The sequence below is a fragment of the Oculina patagonica genome, chromosome 6, assembly GCF_052425735.1.
Source record: "Oculina patagonica isolate OP01 chromosome 6, crgOcupat, whole genome shotgun sequence".
Lineage (NCBI taxonomy): Eukaryota > Metazoa > Cnidaria > Anthozoa > Scleractinia > Oculinidae > Oculina > Oculina patagonica.
The window spans coordinates 33,268,468-33,296,212 of NC_135763.1; the positions used below are offsets into that span (position 1 = coordinate 33,268,468).

General features: G+C 42.8%; 1 protein-coding gene across 1 annotated transcript in view; it reads right to left on the minus strand.

The window, feature by feature from the left end:
- LOC144656629 (uncharacterized) overlaps positions 1-27,745 on the minus strand; it is a 54,488-nt gene that overhangs the window by 12,043 nt on the left and 14,700 nt on the right. Inside the window, 41 exon segments of the mRNA XM_078516872.1 lie at positions 292-438; positions 795-815; positions 1,172-1,741; positions 1,990-2,139; positions 2,864-3,034; positions 3,549-3,719; positions 4,064-4,249; positions 4,861-5,105; positions 6,085-6,226; positions 6,628-6,795; positions 7,352-7,528; positions 8,046-8,216; positions 8,313-8,483; positions 8,800-8,979; positions 9,587-9,754; positions 10,057-10,227; positions 10,953-11,141; positions 11,700-11,944; positions 12,933-13,098; positions 13,736-13,903; positions 14,094-14,273; positions 14,795-14,965; positions 15,184-15,366; positions 15,874-16,050; positions 16,704-16,880; positions 17,381-17,563; positions 18,222-18,389; positions 18,887-19,063; positions 19,151-19,327; positions 19,433-19,609; positions 19,805-19,987; positions 20,648-20,824; positions 21,072-21,248; positions 21,825-22,007; positions 22,330-22,491; positions 23,094-23,270; positions 24,024-24,200; positions 24,900-25,082; positions 25,714-25,896; positions 26,598-26,834; positions 27,223-27,399. Coding sequence (XP_078372998.1) covers positions 292-438; positions 795-815; positions 1,172-1,741; positions 1,990-2,139; positions 2,864-3,034; positions 3,549-3,719; positions 4,064-4,249; positions 4,861-5,105; positions 6,085-6,226; positions 6,628-6,795; positions 7,352-7,528; positions 8,046-8,216; positions 8,313-8,483; positions 8,800-8,979; positions 9,587-9,754; positions 10,057-10,227; positions 10,953-11,141; positions 11,700-11,944; positions 12,933-13,098; positions 13,736-13,903; positions 14,094-14,273; positions 14,795-14,965; positions 15,184-15,366; positions 15,874-16,050; positions 16,704-16,880; positions 17,381-17,563; positions 18,222-18,389; positions 18,887-19,063; positions 19,151-19,327; positions 19,433-19,609; positions 19,805-19,987; positions 20,648-20,824; positions 21,072-21,248; positions 21,825-22,007; positions 22,330-22,491; positions 23,094-23,270; positions 24,024-24,200; positions 24,900-25,082; positions 25,714-25,896; positions 26,598-26,834; positions 27,223-27,399 — 7,563 coding nt within the window.

Sequence of the window (27,745 nt, forward strand, 5' to 3'; positions counted from 1 at the left end):
TTACTTGAATTTAGACCTAAACGCCATTAAGTTACTTACAGAAATCAAAGAAATGCTGCGTTCCCGTGAAGTATCTAATTCAAATGTTGATAATTATTGATTGTACTAATTTTTAACTCGTGATTTTCAAAAGCAATTGCGCCACAAGCGCGTTTGTACAATACGAATCTAAGGGAAATACACGTTTCAAGCCTGGTTTTCCTCGTGATTGTCCAAGTATTGATAACATTAATCATAGCAACTCAAAACATGTTTTGAATCAATTGGTTCAAAGCTGAATAAAGGGCTTACATGGGCAATCCTGAATCTTGCATTTTCTTGTCTCGGTACCAGTTCCTCTGCAATTTGCCCCGGTCAGACATTTCCGTGACCTCAGACTGACGCCTGTGCCACAAGTCTTCATGCACGGACTCCATTCAGTCCACGAACCCCAACGAGCTGCAATGATAAAACAGTAATACGATTTATTAAAGGAAACCATAAAATTTGCGACCAAATAAACGGATAAGTATACATTATTGTAAGCGTTCCTTTTTGTGCAAAAACAAGATTCGGGCAATTGCGGCGGGATCAGACAGGGGTCTCTATGAGGATATAATTATTTCGCAAACTGAGTTACTGTTTTAAACCCAGGACTATGAACAATTCATGTAGAGTAATCGTCCACGTGTGTAGTCTCAAAAAAAAAAACTTATCTTAGAACAAGAACAAATGCAGTTTTGACGATTACTCAAACCCGGGCTTTTACACTACTCTACAAAAACAACAGAATTTAAATTAAAATAAATACTTACGTGGGGGAGGAGGCGGTTTTGCTGAAAAAAAGAAGAACATAAAATCCTTGCATCAGTCAATGTTCTGGAGTAACACTTGATTACAACTGATTTTAATGGGAACGTGAATGCATCGTCATAGAATAACTATACGAAAATCTTTCTCGTCGATGAGATAAAACATTAGATGTCATCCCAAACTGATCGGAAGTCGGAGCTAAAACATTAACCGATGATTACTGAAAACTGCGAGAAGTGTTCGAGAAAATTTTCATTTAAAACTAAAAATCACATCAAAACTCATTCTTAAAACTAATTTAAATTTTCTTCAACTTTAACAAAGATCCAATACACAAGTTCAGGCATGCACACAGAACATGTACAAAGCCGTCACTCACCTGTACAAACTGCATCAGCTGCTGACTTGACGTAACCAATGATGTCATCATATGACGTCACCAAAAATGCGTGATCAGGATCAGACGCAAGCTGCCTCAGTTCATACTGATCTACCTTGTCCCCTACCCCAAGGGCAACAATTGTCGCGCCATCCATGTCCTTCAGCTCGCGGGCGCGTTGCTCAGCGAATTTCGCTGTGGTGTCAGGCTTGTCTCCGCCATCGGTAACAATGACAATCGCTTTAGGGGTGAAGTCACGTGCACCGGCTTCAGAAGTTATCAACTTATCACGTGTCATTTTCAGGGCGCGGTCTGTGCGCGTGTCACCACGTGGCTGCGACATCGATTCGAGGAAGTCAGCCATGTTGTCATAAGTGTTTCTATCGTCGAATTTCAGTTCAACTTGCGGTAATGTGGAGTAAGCTAAGATGGAGATTCGCGTTTTATTGGGAGCAAGACGGAAGCCGTTACTGACTCCATACACGAAATCCTTTGCAAGTTTCCACTGCGAGTCGTCTACTGTTCCAGAGGCGTCCAGGACAAAGGCCAAATCGATAGCCTTGTGGCATACTGTAATGCAAAACGAGAATGGATTTTCATTCTTTGTTCACTTATGTTATTATACTTAAAGTTATCTCTCTTCTTAGCTGGGTAAACATAAGTTTGTCGTTTCTTGTTCTCCTTTGCAAAAAAGCTTACCCACTTATTTGTTTGCTTAGTTTCAAGGAAGATTAACATCTAGCTAAATAATCAAATCACGCCCAAATTTTACTCAGCGCCATTCAAGTCAAGAAGCCCCGCTTTGCTCGGTCACGCACCTGGACAATCCTGCACTTTGCAGACTTCAATTTCCCGCGCGGAGCCCACGCACGTGGCTCCTCCTTGGCACGTGCGCGTTCTGTCACGTCTTCCACCAGCACCACAGGTCTTTGAGCATGCGCTCCATGCTGACCACTCGCTCCAGAATCCTGCAGGTTAAAGAGGAATAGAAGCTTAAATTCTCGAACAAATTCAAATCCTTTTTGAATTTTGATTGTGGGATAAGAAGAATCTTCTCTGTCCTTTCATAATGGTGCCATTCGAAGGAACAGTGATTTTGAAATGCAAAAACAGGTAAACACAAACGATATAACGTCCCGACGTTTTGGCGATCTCATAATACTATTATCAAGGGTACAAATGAGAAATAATTAGATGCGAGTTCATAAGTCTAGTTATAAATTTACATGTACAATCTTGGTCTTAATTGCTTGATGTATAGCCTCTCGTTGACAAAACAATCAAATTTGTTTCTGCATTTCTTTAGTACTTTGAAACAACTGAGGAGGTCCTCAGGCTTAGTAGAATTCTCACCAAAGTACGTCCAGTTGAACGATTTCCAATTATTTCTGTGAGGTGATAGTTAATGAGATCACACTCAAAGAAATTCAGAGCGAATAATCTAATTGTTTTAGTGGAATTCTCACTAAAGTAAGTCCAATTAAACGATTTCTAATTTTTTTAACATTAAAAAGTGTAATTAATCTTCACACAGTCCGAGCTCGCGCGAACTCGTATACTAACGTGTGATAGTATACTAGTAGCTCAACCAGTCGGGTTGTCGCATTCGCATTAGTATACTGGGAGAGTTCTACTAAGAAAAATAATGATAGTACAAAATTCGCGCAGTTGGAACCATAAATCAAAAGTTACCTGGGCAATCATCTTCTTCGCAGTTGTGGAATTCTCTCGCAGGTCCGTCACAGAATTTCCCGCCATACTCCGGCACGGGAGTGTCGCATTTACGCATGCGCTCTTGTCGACCGTTACCACAAGTCACAGAACAAGGGCTCCATGATGTCCAACCGGACCAACGACCGTTCACTGAAAAAGATAAACGTTGATAGGTTAAGATTTAATATACAGCGTTTAGTTTACCTCTAAATCGAATGAAACTACAAAACAATTACAGAGGCAGATTTAAATTAAGTTCTGTTTTGTAAGAAGTCACAAATACAATTATAAAAACTGTGAATAGCGAAGCGCGCGATTGACGTCACGACTCAGACAAGACTCAGACAAACAAACCGAAATGGCGGACGATTTTCCTAAAACACTTTCTAAAACAGCCGGTGTTCCTAAGACACTCTCATAAAACGAAGACTTCGCCCAGGTTCCTTCTATTTCTCTCAGAACACGCTGATATTTTCTGAGTCTTGTGGGGGTTATATTCATTTGCATTCTATTTTTAGACCTTGCGCGTTCCTATTTACTCTAAATCGAAGGAAGCCACAAAATAATCACCTAGGAAGCTTCGGGTTTAGTTGTCTGTGTACATGTGTTGTAATAAGTCACAAATACAATTTCAAAATCTGTGAATTGATCCCTTTTTACTTACCTGGGCATGGCGTCATTCGACACTCCGCTGTCTCATGTCCCTCGCCCGCGCACGGTTTCCCGCCATTTGCAGGCGCGGGGTTGTCGCACGTGCGTTTCCTGTGAACTGTACCGTGACCGCACGTAGCTGAACACGTGCTCCAGTTGCCCCATGCACCCCAGTTGCCATCAACTACAAAGAGAAAACAGCAGTTAGTACTTAGTAAAAAGAAAAAAATAGTGTGAAAGGGCTATTATTTTAACGCTGGGTGTACAGTTTTGCAAACCCAGCTTAACTCACAGTCGAGACATAAAACAATAAGCGAAACAGGGTTTTTGGTAGTGGTTCGGGATTAGTGACGTCATTATTGTCGCTTTGTATGTTTGTTTGCCTTCTTGTTTTTTTTTCTCTTTTAAGAAAAAGGGGTCCATCTGGAGGGTTTCAGTTAAGCTGTTTTCAATTGTTATTTCTCATATAACAGACCTCAAATTAATTTTATAGTAAGTTTGTTGCATGGCCTATCCCATAATACTTACTTGCGCATGATCTTTTCTGGCAGCCTTGCACGTCTCTGTCCATTCCAATAAATGAACAATCCATTCCTCCAAACGCCGGAGGGGGATTGGTACAATTTCTAGTTCGGTACTTCTCTCCATTCCCACAGGTGGTGGAACAATCACTCCATTCGCTCCAGTCTGTATAGTTTCCTTGAACAGCTTTCACTACAAGAAAATCACGGATTTACGTCACTTCGTGATTATTGCGTGTTGTTTGAAACACCAACGAGGGAGGGGGGGCAAGAAGAGAGAACGAGAAAAGAGGGCGGGAGGGGCAGCCACCAGCAGAGCAGCCCAGGAGAGGAGGGAAGCACCGAAGTCGACCACAGATGGACACAAGAGTGCGCACAGTCCGATCTGGCAGTTCCAGGGGTCGCAACGATGAAGATGTAGTTGAAGTAGGAAAAGAAGCGAATTATCTTTAAAGAGAGTTTCTTTACTAGTTAACAGTATTAGAGTGGCTTTCTAAAGTCAACCCCGCCCTGGAGGAACCCAAGCGCAGATGAGAAAGGAGGAGGGCTGAGCGTGGGGCTAGAAACCCCACCCCGTAAAATACTTAAGCTACAGAAGCCAATACCAAAGAACAAGATATCAGTTGTGCAAGAATGAAAAAATTTTACGGACAAACACGAAGAGTTTTAAGTGAGTGAGCAATTTTCCAAGGCCATTCGTTAATCTTAACCCAAAGTAAAACACACACAAAATGAAAACAGTAAAAGAAGTCGACGCAAGAACATGCAACGGGTTGCACGTTAACTGCACTTGTTACTACTCACCATCATCCAAAGAGAACACATAATTTGAGTTCTCTTGTCCGGCACATTCCAGATTATTTCCACTGCAGAGTTTCATCTCATTATCTACACATCCCAACAGTGGTTTGGGCTGAGTTGGCGCCATGAACAACAGTTGTTCTCCTTCTTGGAAATATGAGTCACTCGCTCGTTCACCAGACAGACATTCGCCATAGTTTTGCAATCCAAATGTCCTGTAACCTTTCCTTTGCGTCTCGCGCGCGCATCTGTGAAAGATAATCATACAAACATCTGTTGAACTGCTTAATTCTCCTTACCTGATTACAAGTGCTTGTTCAGAGAATTTGGCTGTACGTCAAGAGTGGAGCGGGACATGGGGGGCGGGAGCCCGGGAGAAAAGGGGCGGGAATAGGGATTTCTAAAGGTGGCGGGAACCAAGAGAACACGAGTAACATTTTGCAACATTTATAGATATGGGATAAAGAGGAGGGAGACCCCACGGAGAGGAGCGGGAGGCGGGAGTAAATGGTAAGGGAAACGGGAGGTTGAGACCCCCCTGTCCCCTTTCACGTCAAGACAACAGCGACCTTCAGATCGGAGTACGAGTACATCTTTTAGAGTCTTACAGTTGAATCCCGATAACTCGAACCTTCAAGGGAAATCGAACAAGGTTCGAGATATCGGGAGTTCGAGTTATTGAAAACGACCTGAAGGGGAATCGAAAAAGGTTCGAGTTAGCGGGAGGTTCGAGTTACTGAGGGTTCGAGTTATCGGGATTCAACTATAGTTCTTATGCTTTCCGGAGGTTATCACATTTCACACCAATCTCGTACCGATAGCCTTCTTTTCAACTGGTCAGCAACGGGGGGGGGATTGAGGGCTCTGGGAACGTAACTGGATTGAAGTTCGACAGTCGTAACGTACTCGATCTCGTAATCGTACTCCGATCTGAAGGTCCCTAATATCACCTCCGTGGGAACGAACATCGACACTGGCGTACCATCCTTTAACTTTTTTATTTTATCTCTTTTTTTAGATATGTTTTATCCATCACCTCAGTAAGTTGATCTTCAATTCTTGACAAATCTATGTGTGGATTTTTCGATGCCACAGTCTGAACTGGAGGTGGGGGAAAGATTCTATTTTCCATTTGCCGGTTTCTACGTTTCACCCGCAAGAGTTGTGAACTCCCTTTAACCTTGTGCACAAATTGTGCTCGTTATTTCAAATACCACATGTATTTACCTGCAGATAGCATCAGACAGATAGTTAGGCCAGTCCTTGAAATCGATTTTCTCCTGCGGGTCACTAAACAGCTGTTCGGGTAGCGGTCGGTACAGATTGTGATCATCACGGAAGCAGCCCATAGCCTTGTACGGGATCTCACCTGAACATGACATAACAGAATACCAGGTTAGAAACTAACAGCATAGAGCGCTAGACTACAAACTCCACTCTGTATTGTCTCAAGCAGGATTGCAAATTCAATTGTTGTTCTTCGTGGATTCCATTTAAGACGCGATCTACGGCTCCTGGGCTCCTCGTGGTTAAATAAACAATGTCTTTGTCTGATCCGATAGAAAATTGGGTATGGCCAATCAATAACAAATGAAAAGTTAGTAAATCTGTATGCATTTAAAAAGAAAAATATATAAAGATAAGTAAACAACGAGCTCGCAGGTCATTTGTGCCATTTCATGACTTTTTATTAGTTTTGTGTCCGATTGACTGAATTATTTAGCAGTGAAACGCGACAATGTGCGACAAATTTCGCTCGGCTACACTTACAACAGTCCTGAATCTTGCACGCTTTCCTCTCCTGGCCCTCCCCTGCACAGTCAGCCCCACCGTAGGAGGGTGGAGGTGCGGTACATGTTCGTCTTCTGGTGGTACTCCCGCTTCCACACGATCGACTACAAGAAGACCAAACTGACCAGCCAGACCAACCACCGGGCTCTAAAGAGGCAGAACAAAAAATGACAAGGATTAAAGATGCTTGTTCCATTGTGTACGGAACTTCAAGAAACGTACTTTAAATTCTGATTATTTAATACAAGAGGGTAACTGTAATTGCCGTTTAAAAATAGCTGTCTCTGTTCCTGACTAAGCACAATGCAAATCGTTTTAAGAGGCTATGTCACTTTATTTTGTCACGTTAGGTAACGCTCTCCTAGGTGGCCCGTCACGCCAAGTCACGATGCAGTGAACGTTAGCACTACAGTCAACTCTCGTTAAAGCGGACACGCTCGGGGCGTCATTTAGTGTCCGTTAGCGGGAGTCTCCAGTCAAGCCTTATTCGCCGGGGATGGATTTTGTCCGTAATAGCGAGTGTCCGCAGTAGCGGGAGTCCGCAAGGCGAGAGTTGACTATTGTAGGCAATTCTGTAACAGACAAACTAGTCTTGAAACGTAATTAAACTTCTAAAAAACCTCTGTGGATAAACATGTCTCTGAAATTTAGAGCTCGTAGTAAAAAATGATTAAAAATGTTAACCATTCTCTGAAATACTCACGTGCACAAGGTCGCGTGTTACACACGTCAGACTGCTCGGTGTCTCCTACGTGCGTGCAGTTTAACCCGCCGTACTCAGGCACAGGATTAGTACAGGCACGTGACCGTTGTCTGTGGCCGCCACCACATGTGACGTCACACTCGGTCCATCTACCCCAGTTGGTGTAGCCGCCATTAACTGAAAACCAGAGATGAAAATGTTAGAAACTTCAACTTCAACTTCAGGCGAAGATGACTGGTAACAGGGAATATCCTCCCCGAATTTTTTAACTCCTACTTCTTTATTTTTGCGCTGAAAGGAACAACTAAGAAGAAGCTAAAACTAAACGTTATTGCTTAATGGGCCCAGTGATTTTTCCACAAAATTCGCCCACAGTAATGCCAGTTTTTGTCACCGGCTTAATCGAACCCCGAAATTCGACAATTTTCTATCGCCTATACCTTTTGCTCCCTATTTCTACAGTTAGGACGTTTTCTAAAGCAGTGGCCATTATTTACAGCTTTTTGTGGCAAGGACAAAACCATCTTCAACACCTACCCAGGCTTGGCTGCAGCTTACAGTACTCTTCCGAAATTCGACAATTTTCTATAGCCTAGACCTTTTGCTCCCTATTTTACAGTTACAACGACTTCTAAAGCAGTGGCCATTATTTCCAGCTTCTTGTGGCAAGAACAAAACCATCTTAGATACCTACCCAAACATGGCTGCAGCTTACAGTACTCTTCCTGTTTCTCAGGCCCCTCGCACGTTTTGCCGCCGTGTGCGGCAGGAGGATGGTCACACTCGCGTGTTCTCGAACGTTTAGCAGCACCGCACGTGGCTGAACATGAGGTCCACGGAGACCACAAACCCCATTTACCATCGACTGAAAAGAAAAAAACACAGGGTTAGCTTACAAATACGGTTTTAAATATTTTGTGAATTGAAAGATCTTATTTTTTTTCCAAGCAATCGCTCTTACCGGGGCAATCTGACAAACTGCAAGGCATGGTTTGTCTGTCTGAGCCCACGCAGCTTTCTCCTCCAAACTTGGGCGGCGGGTTGTCGCACTTGCGCATGCGTTCCCTCTTGCCAGGACCGCACTTGACTGAGCAGAAGCTCCACATGTTCCATGAGCCCCAGTTTCCATGCACTGCAAAAGGCGAGAGAGACTTAGTGCGATATAATAGTAGACTGACAAAGATTTTGCAACTGAAACAATACGTATTTGTTAGGTCGAGGAAAGCAATCGAGGACCAGGAGACAAAACTGTTACTTTGTTTGTTTTTTAACGCAAAACTAATTGCTTCCAAGCAACTGAGTTAAAACTATAAACAAAAAAAAAAAAAAAAAGAAAAGGGTCGTGATGTAGTGATTTGCAAACCTGGCTGCTACTACCAAGAGAGAAACGAATTGTATTATTCTATCATTATGAAAGGCACGTTGTTGCAACAGATCCTAAGCCATACCTGGACAAGATTGTGGGTTACAATGAACCTTCTCGAATGCCGAACCAATCTCCTTGCAGTCCTTCCCGCCGTAGAGGGGACTGGGGTTGGTACATTCACGCTTCCTCGTTTTGACGCCTCCACTGCAAGATCTGCTGCACAAGGACCAGTCCGACCAGTCGGAGTAGTTTCCATTGATGGCTGAAAATTAGCAACACACAACATATAAATTCTCCATACAAATTGCTTTACATCTAATCAGTGAGAGGGACTCAGACATGTCCCCTGGTACTCCGCCGCTGACTGTGAACTGGGAGAACATAATAGTCCTCGGCCGTGGACAGATGTTGGTGTGTTAAACAGCTTTGTGTGACGGCGAACTGATAATAGGGACCTTCAGATCGGGATACGAGTACTAGATTGTGTACGTGTGCGACTTTTCAAACATAGTGCTTATGCTTTTGACTATCACATTTCACAGCAATCCCGTACCGATATCCTTCTTTTCAACTAGTCAGCAACAGGGAGGAGTGAGGGCTCTAGGAACGTAACTGGGTGGATTGAAATTCGAAATTACTTCGATCTGAAGGTCCCTAGCTTTTAATCGTCGACACACAACCATTTCTTGATTCAGCGTGACACTATATTATGTAGCTTTAGCAAATCTTGCGCCTTCCTGACACACTTAATTGCGATACATCGCTTAGACGCTGTCACGTTGCGTTACAATGCATCAGAATAGCACTGCCAAACAAGCGTCACATATGTCTATATGTCACGTTACGGTGTATCAGTAATGGCTACTTACGACATCTCCGCACTGTACACGGCTTCACTTCAGCCGAGTCTCCTTCACACGAATAACCGCCATTTATGGGATGAGGACTGTCACAGACTCGAGTCCTCATCTGTAATCCATCTCCACAGGTAGCCGAGCATGCTTGCCATGAACTCCACGCTGACCAGCTGCCGTTCACTATAAACAAAGCTCATCATTACGTCAAGGTTTAGTAATTTCTAAAGGGCCGACACATAGATAGTACAGATTGCAGAACAGCTGAGGCCATGGGAGGACTGTTGCGACTCGACTCATCATTGACATGTCCAAGGTGAGAACTCACTGGGAAGGAACTGCTGTTTGTTGACTAAGAACCTGTAAATTTATATAAAAGGGGTACTTTAAATAAAACTTTGAGCCGTAACAGCTATATTTTCAGGTCCTTAAATGCGAGCTCTTACCATTCAATTCGTGCACACCCCATGTCCCCCTTAACATACCTGGACAGTCTCCTTGGTTACAAGACAAGGTTTGATTTGCCGGTCCCAGGCACATTTGTCCACCATTGGCCGCTGGGGGACTGTTACAGAATCGGCTCCTGTGTTGCAAACCTTTGCCGCAGGACTTTGAACACGTGCTCCAGTTGCCCCAAGCACTCCACCCACCATCAACTGAAATAAACAATTACGGGTCAAAATTATTACCTTAAAGTCAAAAATAAGATCAAAGACGAAAAAAAGTAATAGTGTAGGTAAAAGGCCCATACTGCCGGCGCTGATCCCGGTTTCTTTAGCAAAAAGCGACTAGAAGTATTTCTACTCCCCCCTGGATGGATAGCCTGGAGCAGGCCTATATGGAATGCTAGCCTATTGCAGGGTTCCCCCCAGCAGTAAATTCGCCAGTACCCATTTATACACCTGGGTGGAGAGAGGCACTGTGATAGTAAAGTGTCTTGCCCCAAGAACATAACGTAGCGCCCCAGCCAGGCCTCGAACCTCGAGTCGCTCGATCTGGAGTACGGCGCACTAACCATTAGGCCACATACCAAAAAAGGAACAAGGGTAGTTAAGATTTGGAAAGTTTGAGACGGATTTCTAAAAAAAAGAATCATTTTTTATCATGCGTCATCCACGGTGAAACATCTACAGTGTAGTAGTCGAGAGATTTAAGGACATAAGAGAACATGACTGAAAAGCGAAACAGATTCCTTCGTTTGCTTTTATCCTCGCCATCTTCTCTCGCTCTCTTAATTTTCTTTTTCCTTTGCATGTCAGCGCCGATTCGACGAAAACAAGAAAATGAGAGGCAATTGACCAAATTGCGAGACTTCCACTCCAAATACACTTACAGAAGTCACTAGAGTAACAATTATTGATAAAGTAAGAGAAATATTTACTTGGGCAAATTTGCCTCGTCTTGCAAGGCTCGCTTTCTTGGGGCTCTCCAAGCGCGGAACAGTCCATGCCACCGAAAGCAGGGGCTGGGTTGGTGCAGTTCCTTACTCGTGACCTTACACCGCCACCACATGATTTGGAGCACAGCGTCCAAGCGGACCAAGGACCGTAGTTTCCATTGATTGGTTTCACTGTAAAAAAGAGGGAACATCAGTAAATTTCTCTTACTTCACTTTATTTTATGTCACATAGAAGTAAAAGTAGCTTAGCATTCTCTTAATAATAATAGCCTTTAAGTTAACACTTCAGTGGCTTGAAAATCAATCGCGGTAAGGGGTGAAGACCAGTGATTTAGGGGGCTAGATATAAAATCTGGAGAACCCTAGTCTAAATCCCAGTAGTGTAGCAGCTCTCGTAAGCTTGTTATTCTACTGGTCCTCTAGTGTAGCAGTTGCTATTGTTTTTGGGGGCTAGGGGCATTTTCCTGTTGTTGTTGTTGTTGTTGTTGTTGTTGTTGTTTTATTGTTCTCTCAAAGGGTAGCGGGCAAACCATGTGAGACATTGAGAAAGCTTCAACCGACCCTCGAATTCTCCACCTTGCCACTAACTGGATTTCTTTTCGGTAATCCCGAGTTCAACTCCTCGACCGCGTCAAGATCGAGCTGTTCATCTGTTCCCCTTACTCTTTTTTGGCCCCACGCTGATTTTTCGTTTATTATTCGTTTACATATGATTTTCGAGCTACTTACCGTTGACAAACGCGTACACAAAGTTGCTTTTCTCTTGTCCGACGCACTGGTCATTCCCGCCGCGACACCTTTCGAAATTGTCTCCTACGCAGCCGATCCACGGTTTAGGCGCAGGCCGCTGAGTGAATCTGTCCTGAACGCCGTCGCGTGAAAACGTTTTAGCAGCATTGGGTCCTGACCAGCATTCCCCGTAACCTTGGATACCAAAGTGAGTGTAGTTCTTCATTGTTGCCGCCTTAGCGCACCTAAGAAAATTTTAAAAAGGAATCTGATTAAAATGCAGTAACTTAGATAGGCATCAAGTGTCAAGAAAATCGTCAACTAGATGATTTTTATTATATCTACCACCTTATTTTCAGAACCTACGGATTGTAAAGGCCCGTTTACACAGGCGATTCTTGTCGCGCAATTCAATGCAATTTTTGTCGCGCCGAAGTTGCATCAAGTTTCGAACAGGTTCGAAACTCCTACAATATCGCGGCGACTTCATGCAACTTCGGCGCGACAAAAATCGCCAGTGTAAACGGGCCTTAAGGCTACAAAAAGTACATCTGTGATAAATAATTGAGGATTTTCTTTAACCACAACAGACTGAAGGCCTGGCCAAACAGGAACGCAAGAAGATGCAAGTTTTTAACTTGCGTCCACTTGTGTGTCAATTTGGCCAGGACTTGCGTGCACTTTCATTGACTTGCGATGACTTGCGTTCACTTTGGTCGAGATCAAATTTGCACACAACTCAACGCAAGTTTCCTACCGTCTGGCCACCCAACGCAAGTCAACGCAAGACTTGCTGTCTACTTCGGAATAACTGAATGCAGCGCGAGTAAACTTGCGAGTCCGTTTGGTCAGCCAACCTAAGTCTGTACATAAGTTCAACTTGCCACTTCCTGCATCTACTTGCGTTACCGTTTGGCGAGTGCTTTATATCGGTCAAGTCTGTCTCTCGGCGATAAAACTAACTAAAAGCTGAATATGCAGCATACAGCGCATTGCATTGGTTTTGTTCTCCAGAAAACGGATAATTGGCTGCTTCGCGTTGTTTGCCGAGAGGATGGCTAAAAAATGCATCAGGATTTATAATGCACGTGCAGAGCCGCTGTTTTCCTCATTAAACATTTTGCAAGCGACGTTTTCGTTACCATTATGGGCATGGTTTGCTTAACCTCGCTAGAAGTTGATACATTGCGCTGAAACGAAAGATGAAACAGAGAAATGAAGAGAGTCACCAACCTGCAGACCAGCTCAGGCATGTAACTCTCCCAGTCATCTGCCTGCACGCTTATACCGCTGTACACATTGCTCTTGGGATCATTGTCGGTGAAAATGAGCTCGGGGAGGGGTCGGTTGGGGGATTTGCTGTCCACAAAACAACCGAGTGGCCTCATGGGTATGTCACCTGCAAGGAGAGTAACACATGCCGCAAAATTCAGTTTCCTTTAAATTCAAAGAGTAACAAAAATGAATAGCATAAATCCGTTTCAATGACAGGCGGTCTGCTTTTTTACCGAGTTTTTAGTGTTTTATTTTGAGGTATTTTTATGTTTGCTTTTTTTTGGGGGGGGGGGGGTATAGCAACTTCTGATAAATCTTATGATAAAAACCGTGGGTTCAATCACTGACTTCTTAAAAAACGAATTCTGACCGACAATGTTTTCTATTCCCTCGCCTCTCAAAGCGCGGTTTGCTAAAAATTGCGGATGATGTAGTTTTTAGGTCAGGTTTTGCTCTATCTCGATTCTCGTCCTTTGCAAGGTAAGATGTTATGGTTGTTCAAAAATTTGATCAACAGGACTAGATCGCGATTGTGAACTGCTGGTGTTAGGGAGCTAGACTACGCTGCTTTGGATAACTGTTAAGATTGTTTGAAAAATTAACGAAATTAAATAGAGAGAAATTGAAATTAAGAATCCGTAAGCTAAGGTGATAAAGTAGTTACATAATAGGAGATTCTATTCCGCCTGGTTACTCTAAGACAAAAAAAAAAAGATTTTTTAAGGTTGGAAACAACATGTCTTTTTTCCGCCAATACTTACAACATTCTCCTGATTTGCAGGAAACCTTCTGAGTGTTGTGTCCTAAACAATCTCTGCCCTCTTTTGACGGGGGCGGATTATCGCAGGACCTGACCCGCATTCTTACACCGACACCACATGATTTGGTGCAAGCGCTCCAAGATGACCACTCGCCCCAGTTTCCATTGACTGCAAAATTGAGACAAGATCATGATATACATTTTAATGTTTTTTGCGAAAAACGCTAGCTGTGAACAGTAGAAAGAGTATTGACTTCTCAGCTTCAAAGAACTAAAACTTTTCTGTGTAAATATTAGGAAGACAACTTCAGTTAAACGACGTTTCCCTCTAAACGCGCGACAGCAAATTTCTACCTCACCTGGGCAGTAGTCCTTTACTTGGCAAGTCTTTGTCTCAGCATCAGGACCGAACAGTGAACAATCCCTGCCGCCAAACTGAGGCGCTGGATTTGAGCATGCGCGCCATCGCGTCATAAAACCAGCTCCACAAGTTTTATCGCAGGCAGTCCAGTCCGTCCATTCCGTGTAATTACCATCCACTGTTGAAAGAACACAAAAATTGCAACAGTTTAGAATGAAATCGGCATTACAACAAAAACAGTTATTTTAAACAATAGTTAGCTTTCATTTGTTAGCCTAGTTTGTTTTTTAGTGATTTTCGTCGAAAACAATTCATATAAATTACATAGCCAATCGATACTTCCATTATACCGCAAAAAGCCAACAACCGGACTTTAAACAAGCACCCGTCGGTGAGCGCGGTTAAACTATACACAATGACTAGTGCAGGCAGGAATAGTAAAATCGTGAAGAAAGTTAAACCCGCTTTATGTAACGGACGCGGATATCCTTCTACATCCATCTTTTGGCAAGAGCGGAAAAAGACGCGTAAACGAGCAAAGTTTGTTTAAGGTGGGGGGGATCACGATTGCCTTTTGTTTTGCACTTGATTTGCAGATAAAAAGATCCTTCCCATCGGATTAATTAGTTTTTTTGGAGCTTAGCAAACATAAGACGACTTTCGGTACACAGCATGGGCTTTATTTCTGACATTCTTTACCTGGACACGGCCTGTAACTACAATCTCCAACTTGTTTCTCTGAGCCGCTACAAGGCTTGCCGCCATATTGTGGAGCAGGGCTGTTGCAAGATCGCTTCCTCTCTCTAGTCCCCGGGCCGCAACTGGTCGTACACGCTGACCACAAGGACCACGGCCCCCACACACCATTCACTGAGGAGCAAAGAGATATATAATTCCAAATAACTTACGTATTCCCATAACATGCTTACATCTTGGTATTCACTCCGTCCTCGCTATGTGGCGATTCCTGTTTACGAGATCAATTCATTCTGACCTACAATCTCGGCATATTTTTTAAGTTTCACTTGAATCGTTATTAAAACAAATAACCGTGTTTCCATACAAACAATAACACCACAAATACTTACCGGGACAATCTCCCAGGTTACATTTCGACAACTCAGTATTAGAACCCAGGTCCCTCTCCCTACACGTGAGCCCGCCGTACTCTGGTTCAGGGTTCGTGCATGCACGGGTACGCTTCTTGACCCCAGGCCCACACGAGGTTGAGCAGGTGCCCCAGTTCGACCAAACAGAGTAGTTTCCATGCACTAGAAAAGGCAATAGAAATAATTTAGAACAACACGTGCTAACCATTATCGCTAACAATGAAAGAACACTATCGACAATATAGTAACCCTTTTTGTGGATCAAATGGCGTCTACAGTTGAATTACCGGGAAAATACAGATACATCCTAAGCCACATTTGCTTTCATTCACGCAGAAAATCCTTTGTCTATTAACATCCAGTTGGGGCTAAGGATGTACACGAGTAGTATTGTTATTCAAAATTTGGGCGGCCATTTTACAAAGTGTCTATTAAGGCAACCTATGATATCACTCCTGGATATTGGTCGTGATATTGAGTATCTTCATATGCTTCTGGTATCTTGTATGGTTTAACCTTGTTCACTTAACGTAACAACTTTAAATTGCTAATACTCTTAAGTGCTAAGCAATTAAAACAAACTGCAAAATGCTTTCATTCAAGCCAAAAATGTTTTATTTACTCTACAATGCCAACGAAGGGAGCACGAACATGAGCCTGAGAACTTACTTGGACACTGTATAACTTGGCACGGTCGAATGTGTTCGGGATCTCCAAGGTCAGTACAGTCCCGTCCGCCATGCTGTGGTTCTGGGTTAGTACAGGTGCGCTTTCTTGTCTGAATTCCGTAACCACAGGATTTCGAACAAGCGGACCACTGCGACCACGGGCTGTACTTGCCATCGACTACAAAAACAAGGAAACCAAAGTAGCTGATCAGATACATTATTAGGAAGTGTGATAAGATGAATGCGCATTTTTCTTTAGCTTTTCTCCCAGTCTCAATACGTAGTCGATAGTATGTGATAATCTTGAGCCCTGGACAAACGGTAACGCAAGTGGACGCAAGTAGTCACAAGTTGAACTTGCGTACAGACTTGCGTTGGCTGAACAAACGTCATTGCAAGTTTACTCGCAAGTGCACGCAAGTTGTTAAAAAAGCCATTCCAATGCTACTGCGCGCGCTACAATTTAGTACTTGAAGTTAACGGCAAGACTTGCGTTGATTTGCATTGGGTGGACAAACGGTGAAAAACTTGCGTTGACTTGCGTGCAAATTTGATCTATGCCAAAGTGAACGCAAGTCATCGCAAGGAAACGCAAATGCACGCGTCCTGGCCAAACGAGACGCAAGTAGACGCAAGATTTAAACTTGCGTCTACGTTTCGCCAGGGCTTTTGTTAATCTTAGTAGTATTCCTTTTTTGCCATGTCTGCCTCGATTTGTTGACGCCATATAAAATTTTGACACCATTTCACAGTTAGACATGCCACTCCGCATCTAGCAGCTAGAAACCTGTCAATCAACTGTATAGCAGCTGTCAATAACTTGGCACTCACCAGGACAGTTCACGTCATAACACTGCACAACCTCCTCCCCAGACCCCAAGTGTCCACACGCCACACCGCCATACGCCGGCTCAGGATTGGTGCAGAATCTCTGCCTCTTTTTGATGCCTTTACCGCACGAGACCGAACATGCCGTCCATCCATTCCACTCAGTGTATCCACCATTCACTAAAACGTAAAAAGTATTAGTTAGAAATTACTAAATACGATAGAACTCCAACGGGATAAATAATATTAAAGATCGACGCATTTTTCACTGCTACGCTTACTGGCAATACTGTTAACTGAAGAAGGCGACATTGCCAACTAATGCCAAACTTTTGGTGGCTTAGAAACCCCTGGTAGAAGATTGACCAGTTGGCAATTTTGTTTATTCTAATACACTGAAGCCGAGGAGATGCTTTCGCGACTGTCATGTTACACTAGAATGTAAGCATGTGAACCTGGGATGTCCAAACTTCAAGCCCATGAGCCTGATCTTGTCTTTTCGAAAACCAAGGTAACAAAAGTGCTTTTCAAATTAGAAAAAAAAACAATGGTTTCTAGTGGGCAAGTGACGCTAGTTTTAAGTGTTTTTTTTTTTTTTTGTTGTTGTTTGTTGTTGTTGTTGCTTCTTTTACTGTGTGTTTGGGTTGCGGGGGATTTTTGTTGTTGTTGTTTTCACATACCTGGACACGGCGTCAGATAACACTGAGTTGCCTCCATACTTGACCCCAGTGCCTGCTCCTCGCAAGATTTCCCGCCAAACTGTGGTTCAGGTGACCTGCACGCGCGTGTTCTGTTCTTCATTCCAATTCCACACGTGACTGAACACGGTGACCACGGAGACCAGTCATTATACTTGCCGTCAACTGTTGATTCATCAAATTGTTTTGCCGTTAATCAAATTAAATAAATGAGTAAATCAATAAATTGATCGGGTAATTTAGGCTAATTTACACGCTACAATCTGGGGGGCAATTTCGCCCAGATAAGTTCGCGGATTAAAATCGACCCGATTTTTACAAAATTTGATCCTTGCAATTCAAATAAAGCAAAGAAATTAGGCCTACAAATCGACGCGCGCAAATTAACTTCTAGTCTCTGAAGAGCTGATATGCAACGAGGACTTGAAAAGACTTTTTCCCTGTCCACACTAACCCGAGTAAATTTAAAAACGCATCTTTTTTTCTCCGGATAGGCCAACCGTCCACACTGAAACGGCGTTCTCGGTCACCAAAAACGGTACTTTTCAAAAACGCTCTCCAAAGTGGGTAAATTTTAAAACGCCGGCTAGGTGGTGTAGTGTAGACGGCAAAAACGGGCGAAACCGGGACTTTTTGAAGAAGCTGACGTCAAATAGTCATGTGATCTCTGAAAAAACACGAGGTTTATTAGCTTTATAATAGCTCTGTGTATGGGTTGTAACTTTGCTTGCGATGAAGCTATCATTTTTAAATTTACCCGGGTTATTAAATGTTGACAGGGCCTTAGTTTCGGTATGAAAAGCATTTAAAAGTGTGGACTTACTCGGACATGGTTCTGAACGGCACAGTCTACTTTCCTTCTTATCGTTTTCACATGACATGTCTCTCTGGTATTTGGGTGGTACACAGTCTCTCTCACGGTGCTGCAGGCCTCCTCCGCACGAGTGAGAACAATCAGACCATTTGGTCCACGAGCCACACGTGCAGTTGGCTAAATAAAGAACACAAACATTACAGTCAATAAGAGTGAATTTAAATCAAAGGATATTAAGGTATGTACAGTCGAACACCTATTAAGCGGCCAGTTGCCAAAGTCCTGAAAGTATTGTCAATATAATACTGTAAATAAGACCTTTATTTAGCGGTCACCTCTATTAAGCGGCGCGGTTACCTTTCGGCCGTCCCGATTAGGATACGTCTATTGTTTTTATTTAAGTTCGGCCTTGTTTTCAACAACTTAGTGACGGATAAGAGTCCGAAATTGGAAGTAACGACTGGTAAAACCATTCAAACGCTAGCTTTTCATCATCTTGACGTGATTCCGTTGTCACTACGTTAAATGATCTCTTGATTTCCTGGCAATGCTTCTACCACGCCTTATGCTAATTTCGGACGAACCCCTATTAAGCGGACACACCCATTTTCCCGAAGGCGGCCGCTTAATAGGAGTTCGACTGTATACGGTTTTAATTCCACAATTTAATTTACCTCTACAGTCGACAAGCTGGCAGCTGGTTTTCTCGTGGTCAGGCCCTAAATCTGTACAGTCTTTTCCACCAATTGTCGGAGGGGGATTGGTACAGAATCTCTTTCTGGTCATGATGCCCTGGCCGCAGGTCACTGAACATGGCGTCCACAAGGTCCACTCACTGAAGTTTCCGTTAACTAGAAATAAAAAGTAATAATTTTGTTATCCACGATAAGGCTCTCAAGCTGGCACGTTAATGAATTAGTAGAGGACAAGTCTCTTACCAGGACACGAGTTCAAGTTGCACAATTCAGTCTCCTTGTCAGGCCCAAGGGTGGAACAATCGGAGCCACCAAACTGTGCTGGAGGGTTGGTACATGAGCGAGACCTCACTCGACTACCACCCCCACAGGTTCGATCGCATTCACTCCAAAGACTCCATGTACCATACATTCCGTTGACTGCAGAAACATGAAAATATTAATATTAACAAGAGAAAAACTTCGCAAAAACGAAAACAAATCAAGCGCTCTGCGATGACCTGAAAACTTTGCTGGTACACCTACCTGGACAGGGTTCACTATGACAGCTGTCACTCTCGGTCGCTGGACCAATCAGAGAGCAGTCTCGACCGCCGTGCATGGGCGCTGGGTTGGTACAGTTTCTGTGTCTGAATTTCACGCCACCACCACATGACATTGAACACGTGGTCCAAGCTGACCAATCATTGTAGCTTCCATCCACTAAAAAAATAGAAACAGGTTACAAACCGGATATTCTATTTTTAACTTTCACTTTTTAACCATTTTTATCATATTTGTTATTTATTTTATGCAGGGCCCCACTGAAAACCACCTTTTTGTGACGTGGGCTCCCTGCTAAAATATCTTTAATATATTTAATATAAAAGCATTGCCATAGCAACAAAGATAACTTACGTGGACAAGATCGCTCGAAGCAATGCGAGCGTTCCTCACTGGGTCCCAGTCCTTGCTCGTAGCAATCTTTCCCGCCATTGGAGGGTAGCGGATTGTTGCACGCTCTGATTCGTTTCTTGAAGCCGCGCCCGCAAGTCTTGCTGCAAATACTCCAGCTGGACCATTCGCTGTAGTCTCCATTGACTGAAAAAAATTGCAATTTAGAAATGAGTCGTCAGGCCAAAGAAATGAGCGACAGTTAAAGAAAGCATTCCTAATAGAAACGTGAGAAGTAAAACATCTGGTCTGAACAAAATATCAGCCCTTTTTATTTCCTGGAGGCCTCGTTGACGAGCGTTCTCCTATCAGCGAGTCCAGTAAGGAGTAGTTTTCTGACACGTTGTGGTGGCTATTATACCTAAAATACTCTAACAAAGGAAGATTTTCATGAATTGGGAAAAGTGTATTTCACTTCTTTTCCTTATCAGAAAATTGCGCGACCTCTCGAGCGTACTCCAAGAGCTATCACGCCAGCACGGCGTATGATAAAGATGAAATGTTACTTGGGAATTGTATTGACAAAAATCATTTTGTCACGAGCGTGGAACAAAGAGGAAAAGTCTTAGTTCCTACAGGATTCGAACCAATGACCTCAAAGAAACCGGTTGAGCGCTCTAACCACTGAGCTACGGAGCGACTCAAGAGCTAGGTCATTTACTAGGCTCGTATGTCTTGACTCCTATGTCTTGACAAAATTGTTTTGACAAAATCCGCGACCCAGGTGTCAATCTCAGAGACCGGGCTATCTGAGAATATCTTTAACGATGTTATATATGTATAACAACGCTCCTAATATTTATTTACCCAAACAGTCCTGGTTCTTGCAGGGTTGGATCTCAATATTGGAGCCTATATCAGTACAGTCTCTACCGCCATGGAGCGGTGGAGGGTTGGTGCAGGAGCGGGTTCTTGTTGTAGTTCCCTCGCCGCAGGTCGCTGAACAAGCGGTCCAGTTTGACCATGTTGTATAATTTCCATCAACTAAAAAAATACAATGTTTTTGTTGTAAGCAATATGTTTAGTGTTTAGGAAGGTGCAAAGAAAGGATAACTTAAAACTACGATTAAAGGAAAAATCTACAAAGATGCCAGCGATACAACGCATCATGGAATGGGCCATGCTGATATGGCTAGGCTTACAGGCTTGAGAAAGGCAGAGCACATAGAACATATTGCACATTGGCAGTTGTAAGTAGCTGTATTAGCCCGCCCCAGTCCTTTCTCTATACCTGGACAATCCACAAGGAAACACTGCGTGCTCTGCACGGGTCGCCCCAGTCTTGTGCAGTCAAATCCACCACTAGACGGAGGGGGATTGGTACAAGTTCGACTACGAAGCATGAATCCCGGTCCACATGAATGCGAGCAACTTGACCACTTGCCCCATTCCGTGTAGTTACCATTAACTGTGGAAATGATGAACAATAATTATAATAAACAAGTAAGACGTTTCTCCTTGAACATTTGAACAATTAAGGCAAAAAGTCACCAAGAAAACTCAAAACATGGTAATATTTTGAATACAGTTAAGAAGAACTTATCGAAACTTTTATTAGCTCTCAAGGTGACCTCGCGAGAAAGTTGAATCGGAAGTTATCCATATTTTAATTAAAACGGACGTTCACGTCAGTTCAAAACAAAATAAAGCGCACTGATTTTAAACATTTTTACGAGATTTGACATTAACTTTCTCGAGAATGCTTGAGAATTTAATCGTGGGGTCACTTAAAGAAATTAATTCAAGTTAGATGTTTCAAACAGTATACAAAATGTTACTGTGCTATGCGTAGATTTTAAGTCAATTGGAATTTTTTTGTACTTGTTGCTCGAACATTGAGCGGAATTCGTCTTTTACTCTAAGACGGAAAGCCCACAAAGAAAGCTGCTTATTAACCAAAATAATAAACAAGACTAAAAGAAATAAGGTTCAAGAGAAAGGTCTCGCAATCGCTTTGACATATTTATATTTTGATTCCACTGACCTCCACACTGTCGCATGTAGCAATGTTCAGCTTCGTTTGGTAGACCCAGGCCCTGCTCTTCGCATGATTTTCCCTTGAACTGAGGCATAGGGTTGGAACATGTTCTGTTACGAGTCCTGACGCCGACGCCACATGTGGTCGAACATGAAGTCCAACCTGTCCAGTCTGTATAGTTGCCATTTACTGTGAACAGTTAAGAGATTTTTTGTTATTTGGATTTTGTTGGCTTGTGGCGCTTTTTTATCTTTCCTTCCTTTCTTACTTTTCTTTTACTTTATTACTTGCGTATTTATCTATTTATTTTTCTGTTTGAACTACACACTCCAAGCTCAGCGGTCTCTTACCACGCGGCCAAATTACCGTACGTTTTCTGTCAGAAATTACTCTGTGCAGTTTTTCTTCAACTGAATTCGCTCAACTCTGATCTGTGTCACCGCAAATGAGAGGATATTTTACAGTCGTTTGAAGAACGGAGCATAATTGAAGAAAAAGAAAAACCTATTACCTGGACAGTGATGGCTGTTACAGAGTCGTGATTGGACTTTCTCTCCTAAGCAGAACAGCTCCCCTTTGGGATGAATACAGACTCGCTTTCTGAACTGGATACCAGACCCACACGTCCGCGTGCACTCGTTCCAGTCACTCCAGTTGGTCCAGTTTCCGGTTGCTAATCACGTGACAGAACGGAAACGGTTAGATTTAAGTGTCATCAGTTGCCACATGCCTTGGTCATTTTAACAGATTAAGCCCCTGCTAAACGTTCTAACATGCTGTATATCATTTGTTGATTCAACAATGTTAGAACGTTAAGCACCCCATGCTAAATGACGTTTGTTCAAAATTTGCTTAAATATGATTGGTCGTTGACAAGTAACATTGTTGGATAGCCGACTAAACGTTCTTGTTGAACAATCATTCTAATATTGTTGAATCAACAAATGTTATACAACAATTGTTAAAACGTTTAGCCGGGAGCGTTAGAGTGTGTTTGAGCAAAGATAAGGCGCGATTCTGGTGTAACCAGAGTACAGAGCGCTTCGAACGAGCAAGAGCTGATCCATGAACTACTTAAAACGAAACATGATTTTCGTTCAGTTTATTGTAAAATTTGAACGTCTTTTGAATGATATTATTGCTATTGTCATTGAGATAAGACCTGGAATAAACGCTAGCCAGTGTGTGTGATCTAACGGACTTGATAAAAAAATACCTCGCAAATAGAAAGTTTGAGCGCCATTTTTCAACGAAATGATTTAGTTTATTACACACCTGGACATTCAGCCAGAAGACACGAGCGCTGTTCAAATGCTGGTCCCAAGTTAGTGCAGTCTTTTCCGCCCGCGGTGGGAGAGGGATTGGAACAAGTTCTATGCCTCGATGTCACTCCTGGGCCGCAACTGCGGCTGCACGCTGACCACTCAGTGAAATCAGTATAGCCACCGTCGACTACAGGAAACAAAACAATGAAGAGCTAAATAAATACTGATCTTTAGGGGCTACGTTCGGGGAATTTCGCAAATTTTTGTTCCAAACTGTTCTGAAATTAGTGGTAGGCCACTTAATCCAGGAAAAACATCATCTTTGAACATCTAAAGGAAGATATAACCTTTATTTGCGGATAGAAATCAAGCTACGGCGACGTGCGGAAGCAACTGAAGTTGAGCCTTGATTTTTCATATTGCAATCCATTTCCATTTCCAAGCCATCCGCAACCAAAGACGCTCTTTAACAGTTTCAGTGCTCTTAGTCTAATGTAGCAATTTTTTTTATAAAAATGGACCATTATTTTTAGCCGGGCTTTTTACGACACAGATATAAATTTTGGCTGTTCAAAAATCCGATAAAATGCGTGACAAAGCGCCTTTCATTAAAGGATCTTGATCGCTCAGTTCGAACTGGGTTATTCAAAGCACGACTAAGCTTAATCCAGGATTAGCGTGAATTTTGATGTTAGTTCTTTAATGTTCAATAAGGGTTTTTCTGTTTATATTTTTTGTTTTCCAGTTTTGACATCGACTTATCTCAAACTCCACAAAACTTAAGCAATAAAAGCACTTTTAAACAAGAGAAATTGAACCCTTGGTCAACTTTTAATCCTGGGTTAGTGTAAATCGGCTTTCGAACAACCCGGCCGTCTTTAGATTGAATGAAAAAGTGTTTTTAAACCCAACTCATCGAGAACTAGAAGAAGTTTCGCACCTTCACACGGTCCGTCGTTACAGTTAGAGACTTCCCTGTCGTCCCCAAACCACGAGCAATCATGTCCACCGTGAGCTGGCGGGGGATTGGTACATTGTCGTGTTCTGTATCTTTTCCCGTCTCCGCAGGTCTTGTCGCACTGTGACCAGCCGGTCCAATCAGTGTAACCACCATCATCTAGAACGGTGACAGAAAAGCATTATTCTACCCTTTGGCGACAGTTCACCACCAACACCATCAAATTGATTTTTGATTTTTTATGCCCACAAATGAACGTAAACTGTTCCTGTATCAAACAATGTATCGATAGTTCTTAGTTCTCATCTGACGTCATCAAAATTCTAAATCCAAAATTAAAAAATCATCAAAATTCTAAAATCCAGAATCGCGAGACCCCTGAGAGTTTATCCGTCACTGGCTATTAGACGTCCTTAATAAATATCTTGTTGAAGGTTTTCATCTCGATGGCATCCGCCGTCTTTAAGATAGAGCATTTTGAATTTCGGAGTTTCACGCCACACAACATCAAGATGGCCGCCAGAAGGCTGTCACGTATGCTTAAAAAATGCCTCATCCTGTTATTTTTAACAATCTGAGCAGTTGAGGTCTTGCGAGAAGTGTTAATGCGAATGTTTACTTGTTTATGAGGGTGAACTGACCGCTTTTTATAGGAGAAGTGAATGTCAGATGTTGCAATTAATTTTCAGCCGCCATGTTGGTGCCCCACCGCACGGGCCCCAACATGGTGTTTCCATACTGTACTCTCTTAATTTATGTTGAACATTTTGACGGTTAACTCGAGTAAGGAATACCGAACAGACCTGAGACTTGGACAAGTGGACTTTTTTATCTTCCTAACATGAAAAAAAAACTTACGTGGACAAGCTATAAGGTTGCAAGCTTTAGACTCCATGGCAGGGCCCAAGCCTTTTGTGGCACAGTCACGGCCACCATTGGACGGGGAGGGAGTGTTACAGCTTCTGTATCTCTGCATCAGTCCTCCTCCGCAAGTGACGTCACAGTCAGACCAATCGCTCCATTTTGAGTACGCACCATCCTCTGTGAACCAGAAAAAAAATTCAACATGCTTGAAGAAAATTCAACAAGACAAAAGAAAGACGCAACAACCAGAACACCGGCGTTTGAAGGAAATGAAAAAATTACAAAATTCACAAGAGCCATCTGCTCACTTTCTGGAATCGAGTAGGCTAACGTTATTGCTTGCACACGCGCCTAGCGATGAAAGCATCTCTTCAAAACAAAACTTGTTTAAATTTAAAATTTAACCTGTTTACAGGTTTAAAAAGCTGGTTTCAAAGTCGAAATTGACAACGTTCCGCCGCAAAGAAAAAGCTACAATGGGCGTCAAAAGTTCTTGAGACAGTTGGATGAAATTGATACTAATTTAAAATTCCCTTTTTTTCACCTTTAATCTGCTGCCGCTTCTGAACCACTCCCCCCTCCCCCCTTTTCAATGTTGTACTCAAACAAGGCAAGTCTTGCAGATAACAAATACAACATTGTTTCGGGGGGAGGGGGTTATATTGAAGGGGTGAGGGGTAAAATTTGTCCAAGGTACTCAAAAAGTGCCGACTGTCTCAACACATTTGGCGCTCATTGTAGGTCTAAAGCTGCATGCTAGGTCTAAAGCTGCATATCTGGTAATGTCGCGTAAAATCTTAGGGCTTACCTGGGCACAACAGCGCGTTACATTCTCGAGTCTCCAGCGAGGGACCCAGAGAGGAACAATCCACACCACCCTTGGTGTCTTTAGGGAAGGTACATTTTCGTGTTCTCTCCTGTGTCCCTCCTCCGCAGGTCGCTGAGCACGATGACCAATGGGACCAATCAGAGTAGACTCCAGTGACCGGAGCTGTGGACACGAGTAAACAACGATCAAGATTTGTATTTGAGGTTTCTACTCTATAGTGGTAATTTGAGTGCTAAACAATAAACCATTTCCCAATTACCCTTTGCCTCTCTATCAAAACGAGTCTACGTGCGAAACCATTCATATGAAAATGCGTTTCACCTACAGGTCCATTTTCATGCAAATCAAACTCATTTTTATTTGAATGGTTTTGAATGGTTTCCCGCGTAGTCTCGTTTTAAAACAGAGTCAAAGGGTAACTTGGAAGTGGCCTGTTGCTCTGTTTCTTTGTCATTCTACGTTTCTTAAGTTGTCTTTGTTTCATTTATACGTTCCAGTATAATTACTAGTAGACTTAATTTTCCGTTATTTTAAGTCACTTAGCCCGTTAATCTAGAATATTATAAATAGTATTGTATATAGTTTTTAACTTTGTAGTTTTTACAGTTTTTTGTTTAGTTTTATATAAAGGGCCACAAGTTTATTAGTATTGTACACTATTAAGTGCCACCCTCTTTAAATAAAGAGCTTTCTTTTTTTACAGACCCTTTTTGAGTGCGTCAAAAACGTGCAGGCAAAACTTAAACCGCAGTGGGAGTTGAACAAGCCCGAACGCAAGGGGGTGGGGGTGGGAAGAAAGAAACTTCTATAGACAGAGGAGGGGGTAGGCGCGCGACCGTGCAAGAGACTACCCTGTATCTTACCCGCAAATGTTGATGGCATGGGCGTGGTTCCTACTGTAGAGGAAGGCTGATATTCGTCTGACAGAGGAGTTTCTGTTCCTGCGCTTGTCCCTGATGCGTGCGTTGCGTGACCTGTAACGTGACCTTCAGTGACGGAAGTGGACTCGGATGCGGCCTGAGTTCCAGAAGTAGTCTCTTGTCTTTCGGTTGATGTGAATTTAGTTGTCTTGGGTGCTTCGGTGGTTTCTCGAGTATCGCCTGGAAGATAAAATTTAAGACTGAGTTCAAACTAAGAAAAGCGATTGCAAAGCTCATACTAGCGCTCTCAAAGAGTTCTATTAAAAATCACATCGTACAAATGAGGTAAGCTCTCCAAGCCACTCAAAGAATGGAATACTACCCACGTGGCTGGTAAACAAAGTATCTGCATGATTTTCTAAGGGCGAATTCAACGGTACGATTTTGCCCACGATTTTTGCATGCGACACGCTTACGCCATGACTACAACACGAATCGCGTGGGGGAAATGAACCTACCACATCCTTACGAAAGACGCGTGCGCGTGTAAATGGTCTTAAGTCATGTCGTAGGCCTGTCGTAAGCTTGTGGCATGCTAGGAAGTACCGTGTAAATCGTCGGCCCTTACCGAGACAGTGTCCCCACATGCCGTCAATGTCATAGTTAGATGTTGTAGCACACCAAGGTTGATGGACATCTTTGTCGGTGCACTCAAAGTACTGGGTTCCATGATAGATAAACGGAAACACGCAGCATGCCCCTTTACTTGTTCCGCCTTCCGTTTCCACGCAGCGCGCGTTCAGACCTGCGAACGTAAAACAGTCAGTAAGTGAGAACAAGATGCAGTTAACGATATTGTGAAAAATAATTTCTGGTGTGACCGCGCTTATATTTGAACTGGAGGTTTAGTTAAGATACCAACTTACGGCATCCCATTCAGCGAAAGTATGGACAGCAGAAGACCTTGTTGTTTTTGTTTTCATTCGGGGAAATTAGCATTTTATTGCTACTCTGTAAATCCGAATTTAAATAAAGTTTATTGATTAATTGATATTAATTGATATTCTACTATTCATGGTGAAAGTGCCAGTCAAAAGTTTTTGAATATTATCGTCCAATCAGAAATAGCACGGGCAATCTGTTCTTGCGTC